The 16,460-nt window shown below is 46.8% G+C and overlaps 1 protein-coding gene across 1 annotated transcript; it reads left to right on the forward strand.

Annotated features, from left to right (window-relative positions):
• Positions 1–12,774: 12,774 nt before the first annotated feature.
• LOC102918105 (C-C motif chemokine 2-like) lies at positions 12,775–14,650 on the forward strand. The gene is made up of 3 exons (XM_006990058.4): positions 12,775–12,922; positions 13,657–13,774; positions 14,113–14,650. Exons 1-3 carry the CDS (start codon positions 12,844–12,846, stop codon positions 14,345–14,347), a joined length of 432 nt encoding a protein of 143 aa, XP_006990120.2. The 5' UTR covers positions 12,775–12,843; the 3' UTR covers positions 14,348–14,650.
• Positions 14,651–16,460: the final 1,810 nt, after the last annotated feature.

Raw genomic sequence — 16,460 nt, forward strand, 5'->3', positions numbered from 1 at the left:
TGCCCTTGCCAAGCATTTAACTTCTCTGAACAGAAGATCTCAGTGTAACTTGGCCTTCACAGCAGGCCATAAATATCAGACATGAGAGAATGTATGCAAATGAGCTTGGTCAACTGTAAAATACATGACACATCCCTCAAAGTTGCTGAGTATGGCAACAATATAACACTAGAAGAGTTCTGCTTAGGAGCATATCGTTTGGTGGCTTTGGAATGGTTAGTGAGCACAGCCAGTGTCCCTGCAGTGTTGGGTTAAGTACATTAACATACCCATGCCTCAGTTTCCCTTATCAATGCATCAGATATGCTCAGCCATATCTCTAAAGAGTGAAGTGATTACACGAGCTATCAAGAATCCATGATTAGAGATTTTACAAAGAACTCACCAGGGATCCCGATGTTTCTCCACACACCCTGCAATAGAAGAAAAACTACTTCCAAAAAGACGAACTGGGGACCTACATTGGCACTCAAGGCTAGGTCACTCATTTTCTGTGTAATGTATGCTTTTAGATCCCCAGTCTATAGAACAAGGCTTGGACACCAATGCCCTGGGTTGCTCATAGCTGAAACCTGCACCCACTGGTGGAAGAGAAGTCCCCTTGTCTGGAGGATGCTAGTACCCTGAACTCCAATCACTAGGGAGAAAAAGCCACACATAATGAGTAAGGCTTTATAGTGAAAAGACCCAACACCCCATCCAGCTGGGAGACCAGTTCATTTTACCAAGACACAAATATCAAGGGTGGGGCTGACCAGAGTTAGGTTTTCTGATATATTTTCCTAGAAGACCTAAAAGCTACCATTGCCCTGGAAAAAGTCTGCATCATCCCTCAGAATGGGGCATCTGATGTCACCAAAACTGCCTGTATGGTCTATGACATTTTCCAAAGAGGTGAAAAATCAAGTGAGAAATAGCATAAAATAGGGAACTGGAAACAATATTGCTAAGCAAAACCAAGCAGCAGAAAGTTGGTGGGTGGAAAGGGAACCAGTCTTAGTGTTTGGCCCAAGGAAGTGAAGATAAAAGAACCATATTGCACAACACATCCGGGGTATAGGAAGGAGAAGGACTCAGTTTGGGCTGAGGTGTGAGTGCATCCTACTGTGGATCACACCAGCTTTTCAGTGTCAGTGTATAGCCTCATTTTCCTGCAAGGTTCCTGGCAAAGCAGTGTTAGAGCATCTGCACTGTGCTATGTGCAGATAAGGAAGACTTACTTCCTAATCTATTCTCCACTACATTTTGCCCAGAGATCAGGGGTACGTCATCTTACCTCTCTGTGTGATGGGACAATGGTTCCCACACTGCTCAGCCTACAAGACTGCCAGAGGATGGAATAAAATACAATTAAGCAGCAAAATACAATTAAACAGGATACGGGAGGAGATGGGGGAGGGAAAAACACGATCAAAATATATTGAATGATATAAACATTAGGACACTAAGCCTCATATCTTATCATATGGGCAATTCTCCAGAAGCAGAGTGTTTTCTCCCTTTGGCAACGACTTTGGAAGTGAAAAGAGGACAGAGAGAATGATGTAGTAAGAATTTGCAAATGTTTCATTTCCCTTCTGCAGAGGAGGGCCTTGGACAGCTGGGCCTTGGCCCAGGTCAGGCAGTGATTCAGTGGAGGGGTGAGACTCGTGAGTCTGCCTTCTCTGAGGTCAGACTCAGCCAGAAATTATTTCCAGACTTTAACCCTTTATTTAGCAGAGGTCTAAACATTCTCAACCCATTTATTCATTCATTCACTCATTCATTCATTCACCCAATCATTCATTCATTCAACAAACACATATCTGGTGCCCAGCATAGAACAGATATTTCTTTACCACTTATTCAGTGAATGAATAAATGAATGGTAGATGAATGAATGCTGGACCCTGTCCTGGGTATTGGGATAGAGTCAAAGGAAAATTAGCAGTCCTGTCTATACTAGCAGGCATGTGGTAGAGAAGCTGTATACACCAAGACTATTTCAAGAACACACAAAATCAAGTGCTATTCAATGGAAAGGCAAGCAGGCTAAGAGAATGCAGAGGCCTGTGTGATGAAAGACAATGGAAAGACAGCCCAGGACAGGGCAGCTGACTTCTCAGGCAAAGCCAGCAACCTGTGAAGGGTGGTGTCCGGGGAGCACCACTACAGTCAAAGGGTATTTAAAAAGCTGTGGTTGCTAACATGTGACTGAATAGTCCCTGGCCTTTTCAAGATGGCCACACTCAACAGAGAGGTGGCTCAGTGTGTAAAGGCCTTTGCCATTAAGCCTGACAACCTGAGTTTAGTCCCTAGGACTAAAACTGGTGGAAGGAGGGAACAGGCTTCTGCAGTTTGTCCTCTGACCTCCACACATGCTCTCTCTCTGTCTCTGTCTCTCTCTCTGTCTCTGTCTCTGTCTCTGTCCCTATCTCTGTCTCTCTCTCTGTCTCTGTCTCTGTCTCTCTCTCTCTCTCTCTCTCTCTCTCTCTCTCTCACACACACACACACACACACACACACACAATCAAGTATGTACAGAGGGCTGCCGAGGGCATTTTTAGAAGGTCAGATTGATGACTTGGGAAAGAAAAATCAGCTTACCACACAAAGCATAGACAGGATGGCTGAGCTTCTCTTGGCAACTTATTTTAATAGAACTCAGATTGGGGCAGCAGGGGCTTCTGGGATAGATGAGAGGAAATGCATACAAGAGACATTCTAAATCTGAATGTGTAAAGATCAATGACCATTAGATTTAGAAGGAAGGAAGGTAGGTTGAAAAATGGTTCTCTGCTTTCTACCTGAGTTGTCTTGGTACATGGGTATGGGTTTATGGGGAGAAAGTGCATCTGACATGGACCAGGACTTGTAGCCATGGTAGCTGCTTTCCATGTACTCAGCATGGTGCCTGGCACTTGCAGTGATGGCATCAAAGTGTAGCTCGGACAGCAACAAGATCATTCCCAAAGTTCTCCATAAACTGCTTCCCAAGACACCCCCAAACAATTTGTAGAATAACAAAGGGATAAGTGCACCTCCACAACCCCATCCCTAACTCACATCTTCCAACCACCTCGATTTCTCCAGGCATACTCAGGTGGAAGTTTTACATCTGCCCTGGAGGCATATTCCATTTTGGTTGGAGAAAGAAAACAGAGAGAGGGAAGACAAAAGTCAGGAAGAAAGAGTGAATTCATTGGAATTGAGTGACACCCAAGTGTGAACACCCAGTGAGCAGAGGAATGTGAAGTCCTTAGCTCATCTTGAGGCTCTTCCTGAATTATGGAAAATGTGAGAGCTGTAGTGGAAAGACCCTAAACTGGACGACACCAGGGGCCAGGCATGTAAGCACATGAAATGGACCAGGCAGAAGATGGCAGAGAAGTTAGGCAGAGAGGTAGGTGGTCTTTGTGCCCTATAAATATGGGGTTCACAAAGATGGACCCCTGCCTCTGCCTCTCTAATATCCTGGGGACTCAGTACTGCCAAAATAGCTTTATAAAGAAAGCCAGGAATCCAAATTTAAATGAGAAATGTTCTAATTTGAAGTTCTGAAAATTGATTACATTTGTTTTAAGCACGGAAGAGTATTATGACCACAGGCTGGGATAGAATACGGACCACCATCTTGAAAACTCTTCTGGGGGGGGGTGACTTAAGGACTTAAGGATGAATAGAGAAGACAGGAAGAAGAGACAGAGAGTGATATGAAGAGAGAGTAGATGCCCAGACCATTGCCCAAAAAGGACAGTTAACAGGGTTGATGGGGAGTGTGGGTTCAAGTTGGATCATATCTACTAAGAATTCTTCACATTAGGTGATGAAGACATTGCCAAGACTCTAAGAATTTCATTTGAACTCTGAATGTGGAAGATAAATGGCAATTGGCTAGGAAACTATTGGAGGTGAAAATGTAGGGACAATTGTTCAAAAGCGTTTTTCATAAAAGGATTGTGAGACATGGGAGAAACTCAAGGGAATCTAAGACTAAGAAAAATGCACCTTTAAAACAACGAGGGAAATTTAGCATGTGGAGTGGAAGAAATGAGATAGAAAGAGACAGAAGAGGCCCCTCCCAAGAAAAAGTGCCAGTCTCTAAGGGAAGCAACTGAAAGTCAGAGATACAGATGGAGGCATAACCCTTGCTCAGAGCAAGCAGCTCTTTATCCAAGACAGAGGAGATGTACCAACATGAAGACAGAAGTTTCCACGTGGGTGCTGGAGAGTTCTTATCTCATGGTCTCTGTTTTCACTGGTGAAGACAAGACGGTGCCAAACCTGAGATTATGGTGCTGCCTGGAAGGACATGAGAGGCATCCCAGAGCATGGCAGAGAAGACATAAGAACCCTCCAGACTCTAGAGTCTAGAAGAAGTGAAAGGGCCCTGCAGAGCCTACTGATACCCTAAACCATTTGCCATCAAGGAGATAGGAAGTCCTCAAGAGAGACAACAACCTAGAGTTGAGTCTTCAGGGATAGGAGATGATCATAGCAGATGACCTAGGTCTGGGCACCCACGTGCCATGGAACAGCAGCCTAGTGATGGTGGGATGAGTGTGCTGGTGAGAGAGTGCCTAACACCAGATATACTGGAAGGAAAGGAGGCTGGACAGTGGCTGAGGGACCTGACAGAGCTGATGCTGTAGATGCAGAAGGAAGCAGCCAGCTGTGGTGGAAGGATCAGGCTGCTAAGTTGGGTGTTGTGGAATAGGGAGAGTCGGGACAATAAATAGTCTGAGGTGTGGCCTTGGCAGCTAGACCCAAAAGGCCTGATGGATTCTCCTGAAGAGAGAAACGTAAGAAGTGTGAGAACTGCCTTTCCTCAAATTCCCTGCATCTTTCACCTTCTTACCAAGCCAGCTCTTGCAGGATGTGAGGGGGTGCTGTTGAAAGGCAAGCCTTAGGATGAAGAGAAAGGAGAAGAACCAGGAGGGGGGGGGCTTAGAGAAGAAAGGCCCCAATGACAGCATTGTCAAGCAAAGGGAAGACTAGCCCAGGAGTAAACAGCCCTGAATTTGAATCTCAGAATCTTAGCTCCGCTACTCCCCAGCTCTCTTTTCCTTGGGCACATAGGCCCGGGAAGACTCAATTTCTGCATCCATAAAACAGGGGGAAAAGCTGGACGTAGTGGTGTACACCTGTAATCACAGCCCTCGGGGGACTGAGACAGGAAAATCATGGTTTGGGGGCCAGTCTGGACCACATAGTGTGTTCTAACCAGCCTAGGCTACATATCAAGGTCCTATCTCAGAAAACAAAACAAACAAACAATCCAGACTAACACTACCAGCCCACTTAGACTTACAAGGACCTTGGCATGAGTCCCACAGTGTAATAAATCCTCAAGGACATAAATTGGATTATGGTTTGGGGAACCTTGTAATTTTGAAACCTTTCCTTATTAACTGCATAGAAGTTCTAGAAGGCACTCAGTAAATACCCAAATTTTTCTGTTGAAAACTGGCATTAAATCAGAATTGCATAATGATAAGGCATCTGCTGAAATGCTGGAATATGAGGTTATCCTAACTTTTCTGGGGGGAAAGGGGGAAACAAGGTGTTGTGGTTGCTGTGTGCTGGGCCAGCCACAGTAGGAACAATAGATATGTATTATGGCACAGTCCATGTCACTTGAGAGCCTGGACAGTTCAGGTCCTCCCAAACTGTCTATCTTAGGAAGAAAGTGTCCCACCCAACTTTCTCACCATGCCCAAGAACTATGAAGAACCCATCCAGTCAAGCCTTGGGTCCTGCTGGCAAAGCAGGAGTCAGGTTGCCTGACCCACTTTCCAATGGCCAAAGCTCATGGCTGTCATTGTTGTCATGGCTGCCACAAGAGTAAACACGGCTTGTTGGCTTCCTAATACCCAAAGCTTGACCTGGTCCTTGTTTGATAATGCCTTCTGCAGCCTTCTCCCAAAGCTGCCCTTGCAGCTCCAAAGCTGTAGCATTGATGTGGACTTAGAGGTCTGGACACTGCCCTCAAAGCAGGATGACTCTCGCATCACGGAAGGGCAAGCCAGACACACTCCACCCATTGACTCCTCAGACTTGGCGTTGAAGTCAGATGACCGATCAAGCTGGAAAACCCAGAGATTCTCAGTGTCTAACAATGTTGGACTCTGAAGAAAGGGTTTTTATTGACCTCTTCTTGGGAAGGCATTTGATCCGGAAGCACATATATCCATCTTCTACTTCCAGCCCCTCCTAGAACCTGGGGAGGAGTCACTTTGGCACTAACAAAAACCCCTCTCTGCTTCCAAAAACCCATTTCCAAGTGTCTGCTTTGATTCCATCAGGGGTTCGCCAGACAGGAAAGTGCTTCCATAGTGGAAATATGTAGCTGGCCATCTTGCTGGAAAATGTCAAAATCTGTGTCAACTGCCACTTTCCACAGCATACACACACTACATACACTCACACCCATATGCACACAGCTTGTCTGCACCCTAAAACCGGCACTGACACTGACTGTCACCTCTGGTGCTCTGTTTCACCCCACACATAGACGTTGCCATCAGACAGTGCAGGACTTCAACTGCAGGATTTCCATGAAACTGTTCAGCTGTATTTGCCCTACCTAATTCATTCATCACTTTCTTTTCTTCCTTCCCTCCCTCTCTCCCTTCTCCCGCCCCCCCTCTTTCTTTCTGTCAGAAACTGGCTATATACAGCCCAGGCTGGCCTCAAACGCAAATGGTTTTCCTGCCTCAGCCTCCCTAGTCCTGGGATTTTAGATATGCACCATCACACCTATCTGATCCTTCAATTCTTGTTGAGACCCCAATGCTTGGTGCTAATGCTGGAGTGCAGGAGTGAGCTAGACAGAAGGTCCCGCCCACCCACGTGCCTATCACCCCTAAGGCCTGCTGTTCTCAAGCCACGCAAGCACTCGCTAAGGACCATGTGTTGTGAAGTCTTATTGCCACAGCTATAGTTTTGGGTGGTGAATATTTCAAAGGGGAGATTTATTTAGGGCTTTGAAGCCCGAAGAGAGAGTGTATTTTCAAAACCACTTCTGATGACTACCCTTCTGGACTGGATGAACGGCATTTACATCTCCCTTCAGATTCTCTCTGCTGACTTACAGGAAAGGCAGGATAGGCTTCAGAATGGAGTCAGTGCTTTGCAAGGCAGTCCACTGCCCAGACAGCTAAAGGTATGAATCAATAAGCCTCTTTCTGTGGGCAGATAAAACTTCGCTCTTCAGCATGTAACTAACTATAACCAGTAAGTGGGGGAACCAGATCACCCCAGTTCAAGGGATCCACATAGCCCCTGAAGGCACTTTCTCTACTACAGCTTCTCACCTTCCAACATTGTCACTTGCTCCTTCTCAAACAAATGAAAGGAAAGACCAGAAGCCCCCGCTTTTCTCCCAATTCCCGTGCCTTGTGTTCAACCATTCTACTGTTTTAAAATAAGTTGAGTGGCTTGGATTGTTTGTGAGTGATTTGAACAATGGTACTGTCACAGGAGCTGAGATCCAGTGTGGACAAAAGCTTTGAGGTGGGATGGAGCACAGCATGTTCCAAAAGTGAAAAGTGGGGTTGAGGGGTGGTGGTGGTGGTGATGGTGGTGGTGGTGGTGGTGGTGGTGGTAGTGGTGGTGGTGAGTTGGTGCAAAGCAGACAAGGACAAGTCAAGGCCAGGCTTTGCTAGAGAGCTTTGTGAGCTGACTGTTTTGCTGGGGTCCTGGATTGGCTCTACAACTGCTCTCTCTGCCCTTCAGCTATTCTCTTGACCCCAAAAGGCTTTCTACTTCAGGGCAGATAGGACAGAAGGGGTGAGAGACAGTTTAGTAAAATAGAACCTTACTGTCCCTCTCCCAGAAAGATGGCAAGAACCAGACATAGAATACATGCCTGTAATCCCAGCACTCCAAAAGCTGAGGCAGAAGAAGAGTTACTAGTTTCAGGTCGTCCTGGGCTACATAGTAAACTCAAGGTCAGGAGCACACTACTGGAGTGGCCATGTGCCTCTAGATGTCCCCAGGTCCATGTCCATCAACCCTTTAGGCTGACACAGATCTTTGCGGGATGCTTACAAAGCACCTTGGTTTGTTTCTTCATACAAGTCACACGATGATGTTAGAAACAGCTGTTTACTCACCACCTTCCACACAAGAGGTCCAGAGAGGTCAAGGGACTTTCTCAAGGCCCCATAGCTGGACAGAGGCAGAGACAGGCCTCTGGCTGTGGCACTATAACATAACTGATGGTTCTTCGTATTCTGCCAGCCTCCCTTTTCTGCTCCCTTCATTTATTATATTACTCTTGCCTTTTTCTCTCATTTCTTCTTTTCGTCTGTACTTCCTTCTTTTGAAGCCTGAAGACCCAAGAGAATCGTGGACCATTTCTCTAGAAAAAAAGATGAAATTGCTATGGACAGCACCATACTCTAGTCCTGGAGGCTTATGCAGGGACCACAGGCAGGAAGCTAGTCTGGAAGAGATGAGTAACTCATGGCGGCTCATTCCCTAAGCATCTTTTTCTATCCTTTCCTCTTTCCAAGTGATTCTAAGGGAGTTGGACCCTTGCAGCAGCACCTACCTGGTCAGAAATGCACATCTTAGTCCTCGGGCCCACTGAATTAGCATCTGCTCTTCGTAAGATGCCAAGGGCTACATAAGCATTCTAAAATGTGCAGTGTCCAGAGATTTTTCTCCAACATGTGTCTTTCCTCCACAAAGTGAGAATTCAAGTTTAAAACCTGCCCAGCCCTTGAATGCACCACAAATGTCCCACCCCAGCCTTCGCTGTATTCACACAGGAACTTTCATGACACTGTATGTCTGGCCAATGTAATTCTTCTGTGTGTCTCTTTATTTTCCCTTGGGTGAGCAAAACACATGTGTTCAAGATCCCACTAAAGGCCACTAAAACAATGTCTCTGTCTCCATTTGGATGATCTACAGACTGTTCCCCTAAGACTCTCGCCACACCTAAGGCTGCTCAGAGCTCAGTGCCTTCACAGGGATGGTTCAAATGTGCTTGCCTGAGCCTTATACCCATCACCACACTGCTCAGGCCGCCTGTGCCCCAAATGAAGATGGCAGCTTCTCTATAATGGGCAACTCAAAGGTGCTGCAGAGTTAGACTCCTGCCATCCCACCAGTTTACCTCTCTTCTTCCTGTCACCAGGGTAGCTCTCGCCTTATGACTCAGGTTCCTGTCCCCTACCACTGGCCCAGGAGACGATAGAAGTGATGAGCCCCTTCCCACCCAACCCAGACTCTTGCAAATGACTCTCCTCTTTCTTTTCCAGTATTCCCTGCCCACCAGTACCACTTTCATCCTGCAAACACCCTTAGTTCCTTCATGAAAAGGGAACTGGAGCATAGCCACATCAGAACCAGGAAATGCTTGGGTGCCAGGGGCTTGGAATAAACACTGGCTCAGGTTTCTTCTGAAGCTCTACCTTACCTTCGTTGTATTTAATGGTAGCAGCTCTTTGAGTCTGGCCCACTCCTCCAGTGGCCCTTTCCCTGCAGCTTACCCAAGGGGGATGCTGACCACACAATCATGTGACCAGATCGCAGAGAACACAGAGAAAGCTCCGAGACAAGCCAGCAAGAATACTTCCTTTAGTTAGCCTTCTGTGATACCCTGGGCATGCCATGACCTTGTTCTTAGCCTCAGTCCCTCCATCTGAGAAATGAGCACTTCATCTTGGAGGTCCCCTTTCCATTAGACATTCTGTGACTGTATAATGGAAAATCATGGTTCTTGAAAGGATGGCAGATTCAAAGTCTTAGGTACACAGGCCTGGTCTACCTGGACCTGAGAGCTCATTTGGGGAGAGTAGAGGGTAGCTGCTGGAGGATGGCTGTAGACAGACACCAACTATGCGCCTCACTCAAAGACTGGGGGTCAAGGGAGGTCGTCTGGACCTGAGAGCTCATTTGGGGAGAGTAGAGGGTAGCTGCTGGAGGATGACTGTAGACAGGCACAAATTATGCACCTCATTCAAAGACTTGGGGTCAGGGGAGGTCGTCTGAAAGTGTGGGTCAGAAGATCAGGGGTAAGCAAGCAAGAGAGCTGAGGAAGTGGCCAGCTGAGGCCTCAGAAGTGCTTCTGATCTTTCTAGAAAGCTCGCTATCACTTCTTCTTTCTTCCACTCTGACACTGAGTGGGAGTGTGTGACAGTGACCAGGGTCCATGTGGAGGAAGAAAAATTATTCACTGAGAGGAACTTTCCATTGCTCATCTGGGTGGTAAAAAGAGAAGGCCCAGGACTTCTGGACGCTGGGGACCACTGGAATATCGATCCTCACCCCTTTATGACTCTTTCCCGGGCTTTTCCCTTGGCTGCTCCCAAACCAGAGCTCAGCCCAGGCCTGTGTTGAGACATTTCAGATTCTCAGTCCCGCATGATAACTACTTGGTGGCAAGCCCAGCATCTGGAGCACACTCCAGCCAAATATCTGTCCTGAAGGAACTGGGAACTTCCAATCCTGCCTCAGAATGGGAATTTCCGCTCACTTCTTTCACTCTGCCTCTGACCTACCAGCTGGGAAGAGCATCCTTTGTTGACAGAGTGAAGGGAGAGGGAGCTAAACAATAACTTTCCTTTCTTTGGTTTATGATTCACACCCTGTTTCCTCCCCTGTGTTAACGGAGGCTTGCAGTGGCCAATTCACTTTCCAATAGTGACCTCCCAGGCTCAGAAGCCTATCCCAGTACTCCACAAAACCAAGGGCTTTCCCTTGTGACCATGGGCCATATCAGTCCGTGTATATCAGTCAGGAATAGATTTCCTCTCAAAGAAAGAGAAGGTGACACTATACACATTCTTGGGGGGGGGCTTTTGCATCTTAGGTTTTTAGGAGTCAGAGTGGCGTTTCTCAACTTGTCAACACTACAGAAAGCCTGAGGAATGACTAGGTTCCATAGATGATGCACTCATAGATGAGAGATGAGCACCTATGAACACCAGGAAAACTTCTTGGAAGTTACAGTGAGCGAGTCTGGGAAGACATGACTACGCAAAACTACTGTCTGCAAGCCTAAAATAATTCACATATTTGAGGAGACTTGAGTGAGTCCACAGGGAAAGGATTGAGCCAAACTCAGAAGGGTTTGGACACTAGTTGGTGAGGAGGAGAGTGCCTAGCAGGATGATGGATGGCACTTGTAGAATACAAAGAAGGTCCCCAGAGGTACAGCGAAGCGGCACATGAGTGGCCTGTCCTCTCTTTGTCCTGCCTATTTCTAATTCTGCCCAAGAGTCTAGACATCCCAACATCCATCATGAGACGTTAGACCTCATGTCCAGGGGCAGGGATTCTGGAATCAGTGTGTCCTGGATGAGAGCATCAGCCCCCTGTGTCACCTGTGTTACCTACGAGTAATTAGATTTTTTGAGAGCTAATTCTGTCTGGCTCCTAGTAGCCATCCTAATGCTGCCAAGACCACTTACTGTGAACTAAATACAGTTGTTTGTTTAATAATGCTTATTTATTATACAAACACAGTAACTGGTGAACTGCTTTCTTCCAAGAACCTTCACTTCTTTATAGCATTGTCTCTGTGACCCTCTATGGAGTCCTAGGTCCATCCCTGTCCACCAGGCAAGACTCAGAGGCTACTGTAGTGGGATGAGGGAATCAAGACACCCGAGTGGTAGACTCTGCTCAGCTGCTGGCATGCCTATGAGAGCTCCACTATTTTTGTAAAAGAATTGTCTGAAATTAGTTCTGAGGACTTTCAGATTTTCTTGCTCTGGTCCTACTGTTTCTGGAGAAATCGAAGCCTGAAAAGCTGAGTAAAGCCAGACGTTCCATTTCCCCAAATATGGCTCCTCAGCTTACTCATGGTCCCTGGAAATCCAGAAGAAAGCAGGGAGGGGCGCTACCATGAGTAATAAATGCTGACCACAGGCTCCTAGTTCATAGTGACGTAACCACCAGGAATGTTTCTCCGCGGCCCCTTAGCTGTCTGTTAGTTTGAGCACAGAGAGAATATGGAACATGATGATAGCTCAGACTGGACCTACCTGGCTCCCATTCCAGAGGATCCCAGGGCAGTTACCTACAACCCTTCTGGGCCTCCGCTGCCTGATCTGTATAATGGGGAATTAGCAATACCTCTTTGACTGGAGCTGGGGAATTTGGAGACTTTGCATTGTGAAGGGTTCCAAACATTCCTGGCACAGACTAAGTACTGCATGGGTTTTACATGGAAATCTCTTCTGCAGAATCCGCTGATTTGTATGACTTTCCAGGTCTGGAATCTTACAACTCAGACAATTCATTTCAATGTTACAAAGCTCTTAAGCTCTGCCACGTATCTGGGAGCCACCAAGTGGAGTGAATGCCCTATTCAACAAAAAATGTTAATTGAGGACTTCGTGGACTTATTGGGGTCCTTTCCCAGCTCCAAGATCCCTTGGGGCAAGCAGGGATATGCTTCCATCTCCCTTAGGATCTCACCTTCCTTGCCCACTTCCCTTTATTTCAGTGAAAGCAGGTCCACTCACTCCATCACACTTGTGGTCAGGCTAGTGTGACTGCTCCCCATTCCTTCCCTCTTTTCCCCTCCCTACTCAGCTTCATTCACCCCCAGCAGTGGCTGGAAAAAGCCACAAATTCCAAGTGCAACTTCTCTCTTTTACTTCCTGGAAACCTCCTAGGGCTCTGTACTTACTCAGCAGATTCAACTTTCTTTCCACTTTTCCTCACTCGCTGACGAGGATGACGAGGATGACGCTGTCCCTGGGGACCAGGCCCTCTGCCTGACTCCACCCTCTGGCTTACAATAAAAGGCTGAGGCAGAGCTGCCAGAAGAGCAGAGAGCCTGAGGCCAACCCGGAGCCTGCCAATTAGTTCTCTCTGAAGCCAGCTCTCTGTTCCTCCACCATGCAGGTCTCTGCCACATCACTTCTGTGCCTGCTGCTCACAGCGGCTGCCTGCAGCCTCCATGTACTGGCTCAGCCAGGTGAGACCCCAGCTTCCTTCTCCTCACAGCATGTTACCCCGTTTTGGATTGTCTTGTCATGGGCCATCATAGTGTAGTGTCACCTGAACAGGTCCCTTTTCTTTTCCTGAGGAAAGGCAGCTGAGAGAAGGGCAAAGAGCCAACCCAGTTACGCAGTTGCTTCTGGGAAGAGCCTGAACCAGAGTTTTAATTCTTCTAAGATCTAAATCTGGAATTACATCTTTATGTGGTTCCTACTCCCACTACCCTCCTCAGTGTTAGAGAACCTGGGGAACCAAAGAGGGGCTTAGGTTGATGTGCTTCTCCAGTTAGAGGAGGGAAAGGGAAGAGACCCGAGATCTCTGTTTCGCCCAGTCCAGCTTCCAGGGATAGCAGCGTAGCAGAAGGGGTTGATACTACAGATAGTCAGGACCAGATATAGATTTCAGTATAAGCATAGAGTAAGGTCCCCAGGTCATTTTCTTGGACTCTGGTAATTTGACTTCTTAGCTCTTCCTAAAGACAGCCCCCAGAGTCACCTAGTTTTAATGACATCCCTTCATCCAAGAGTGTGAACTTACTTTAAAACACAAATACCTGAGTCAGTGTGTCAGTGATCACATCCCAGCTCCGATGTATCGGGGTTTACATCCACTGCTGCTGAAGCTGTCTTTTCCTTGTGGCCCTTCTCTTCTCTGAGGTCAGAAGCATCTATCTTGTCCTAATGTGCTTCCCCTTTCTGGTTTATTCTCCAGATGCAGTTAATGCCCCACTCACCTGCTGCTACATGTTCACCAGCAAGAAGATCCCAGAGAAGAGGCTGGAGAGCTACAAGAGAATCACCAACAGCAAGTGTCCCAGAGAAGCTGTGATGTGAGTTACATATATGAGCCCTCCCTGGTCCAAAGTCCTTCCTAGAGAGCAAGGGGTGGTCCCCATGGACTTATAGTCAGCCACACACTCAGACCCAATATCAAGTGATTCCCAAAGGGAAAACAGAGGCCAAGGAGGAAAAAGCCATTCCCAACAGCACTGTCTATACGGATGTTGTTCAGGGTATTCTAATTTCATGAGTTTGTCCTGGAAAACCTGCAGGAGGAGCAGGTCACCCTGAGTTCCCTTTCCCCCCTGACTTCCCTCTTTAGCCCTACATATTCTCTCCTCATCCAGCCATTGGACTTCATCTGACCATGTCTTCTCTCTTTCCACAGTTTCATCACCAAGCTCAAAAGAGAGATCTGTGCTGACCCCAAGCAGGAGTGGGTCCAGACGTACACAAGAAAACTGGACCAGAACCAAGCGAGATCAGAAACTACAACTGTAACTAAAATTGCATCTACTGTGAGATCTTCAGCACCTTTGAATGCGAACTTGACCCACCGACCTACAGTTAATGCATCTACTATGACCTTTCCCACAGCACGTTCAAGAACTTCTAAAGAGTGACCAGTATGATAGTGAACTAGTGTGACTCGGAATGTGATGCCTTAAGTAATGTTAAACATATTTAACTTATTGATGTTTTTATATCCCCTTCCCTGAATACTAGGATTTCTCATGCAAAATGTGGTTCCACTGTTTTCCTTTTCACTGTGAACCTCAGTGCTATACCTTAAATGTTATGAGAGATGAATTTTGTAAAGATGAATGGAAAAACTTTGTGTTTGAGATTTCTAGGCATTGTTTAAAATATTATTATAAAATAGATATTTCTGATTATTAAGAGAAATAAATTATTTTTTGTACACAGTCTGACTTTGGGTGTTTCCTTGAGGGAAATTGAAAAGCTAAGGGTACATAAGCTTGGAGGAAAGCACAGGTGGGACACATATTATGGAGGGATGGGAGAATGAACGGCTCAGTCTTTTGTACTGGATGGTCTCATTTGAGTGTCATAGACTCTTTAAAATGGGCCCAATCAGGTATGCTAGGACCATTGCTCTAGTTCCCAGTATTGCTTCTCAGTCACCTGCTTGACAAAAGCCGCAGTCCTTCATGTCATGTGTTCAGCCGCCCTTGAACTGGGATACATCACTTCTATCTGTAACTCTCCAGTTGATTCCCTAATTGGATAGTCAATGCAGGCAGTGGAGAATGGAGGGGACCCTTAGCCATCTTCTATGAGAAGGTTATGTTAAGTCTTCATAGAGAGAGGAAGACATGAACTTACCCTTGATAATGGTTAGAATTTTTCCAGGAAAACACAGAAACATGAAGAAAAAAAAAGGTGGGGTGGGGGGAATAGCTAAAGGCAGAAATGAGAATCGTATGTACAGCGAAAGGTGAAGAGAGAGAAAAAAATCAGATGGGGCCACGTGTATGTCAAGTTGCATCCAAGGGAGAAGGGAGAGAGAAACAATCAGATAAGGTCAGATGCACATCAGGTAATGGGGTTTTGAATGTGAAAGTGGGGGCACGGTACTGCCTCTGACCTTGTTGTTCAAAGGAAAAAGCTGAAACTCTTTGGTCCAGTGAAGAGGGATGTGTCCCATTCAGAGGCTCAGGGAGAGCTTCAGCAAATGCATCTGGATGGCTTCACGAAGAAGTGGCGACAAGTGATGGACTGTGGCCCATCAACTGATGAGGGCTGGATATGGGGTCCAAGAGACAAGTCTAGAGAAGGACGTGCTGGGCTGGGGGAAATGGCTTAAGGTACAGACCTTTCCTGAACTTGGTAATGGGGCAGCTTCTCTGAAACCTGAATGAGTTTCTTTCTATCACCACCCTACTTCACACCCAGGAGCCTAGGCTGTCCGTTCAAATGGATAGACTTTTCTCTCTCTGAATGTCCAGCTGAGGCCCGTGGCACGGGACGTTTGGACACAGACAGCCTCTCCGCAAGGGAGAATGAGCATCTTTTTCTAGGAAAAAAACTCTCATCGTGCTCACCTTCTCCATCTGGTGGGGAGAAAGATACTGTCAAGCAAGACCCAGCAATGCCTTTGGCAGCATCCAGTGCTGGGAAGAACTCTGGCTGGCAGGAAGAACACCTGAGCTGACACTGACTCAGTCTATCAATTCAGCGGGGAAGGCATGGGGGGTGGGGTGTTGTAGAGATGAACAGGGGCCAAAGTTCCCTTCTGATTTAGGAGTATGTCTTCTGGGAAGTTTGCATTGCTCAGAGTTGGAGCATTCCTGAGCCAAACCAGACTTTCTGGCTGAAGCAGAGGGTTTCCTTCAGAGAGTTGCAAGGGCCCCGATACATCAGACAGCAAAATTTGCAGGTTTTGTTGTGTGGAATTCACTGACCCTCGATTCCACATTCAATGGCCATCACTGTTGATTACTGGTCTGAAAAATTTCAAATCACAGTGGGTGCATAGAGGCAAAGAGGGAGTAAAGTAGAAATGAGTAGGTCTCTGCTTTGCAGCTTGTAGAACAAGGGGTCTCTGATGCCAGGCTGACTGGCTGCAAAGGACCTGAGAGGAGGAAAGGGAAAGGGATGGGGGCACATGCACTTAACCCCATCCTACCCCCATAGCCTGCTCCTACTGTATTTGCAAGTCCTATCTGCTCATTTTTGTGAAATATTGACTTGGTTTCTGTTTCTCGAAGCAAG

This window comes from Peromyscus maniculatus, chromosome 8 (genome assembly GCF_049852395.1).
Source record: "Peromyscus maniculatus bairdii isolate BWxNUB_F1_BW_parent chromosome 8, HU_Pman_BW_mat_3.1, whole genome shotgun sequence".
In the NCBI taxonomy this organism is placed as follows: Eukaryota; Metazoa; Chordata; class Mammalia; order Rodentia; family Cricetidae; genus Peromyscus; species Peromyscus maniculatus.

Bases quoted from the DNA above. Each gene is read 5' to 3' on its own strand.
- LOC102918105 (XM_006990058.4), top strand. From the start codon at position 12,844: ATGCAGGTCTCTGCCACATCACTTCTGTGCCTGCTGCTCACAGCGGCT. The intron at 12,923-13,656 runs GTGAGACCCCAG...TTTATTCTCCAG, and splicing joins CCATGTACTGGCTCAGCCAG to ATGCAGTTAATGCCCCACTC. The intron at 13,775-14,112 runs GTGAGTTACATA...CTCTTTCCACAG, and splicing joins TGTCCCAGAGAAGCTGTGAT to TTTCATCACCAAGCTCAAAA.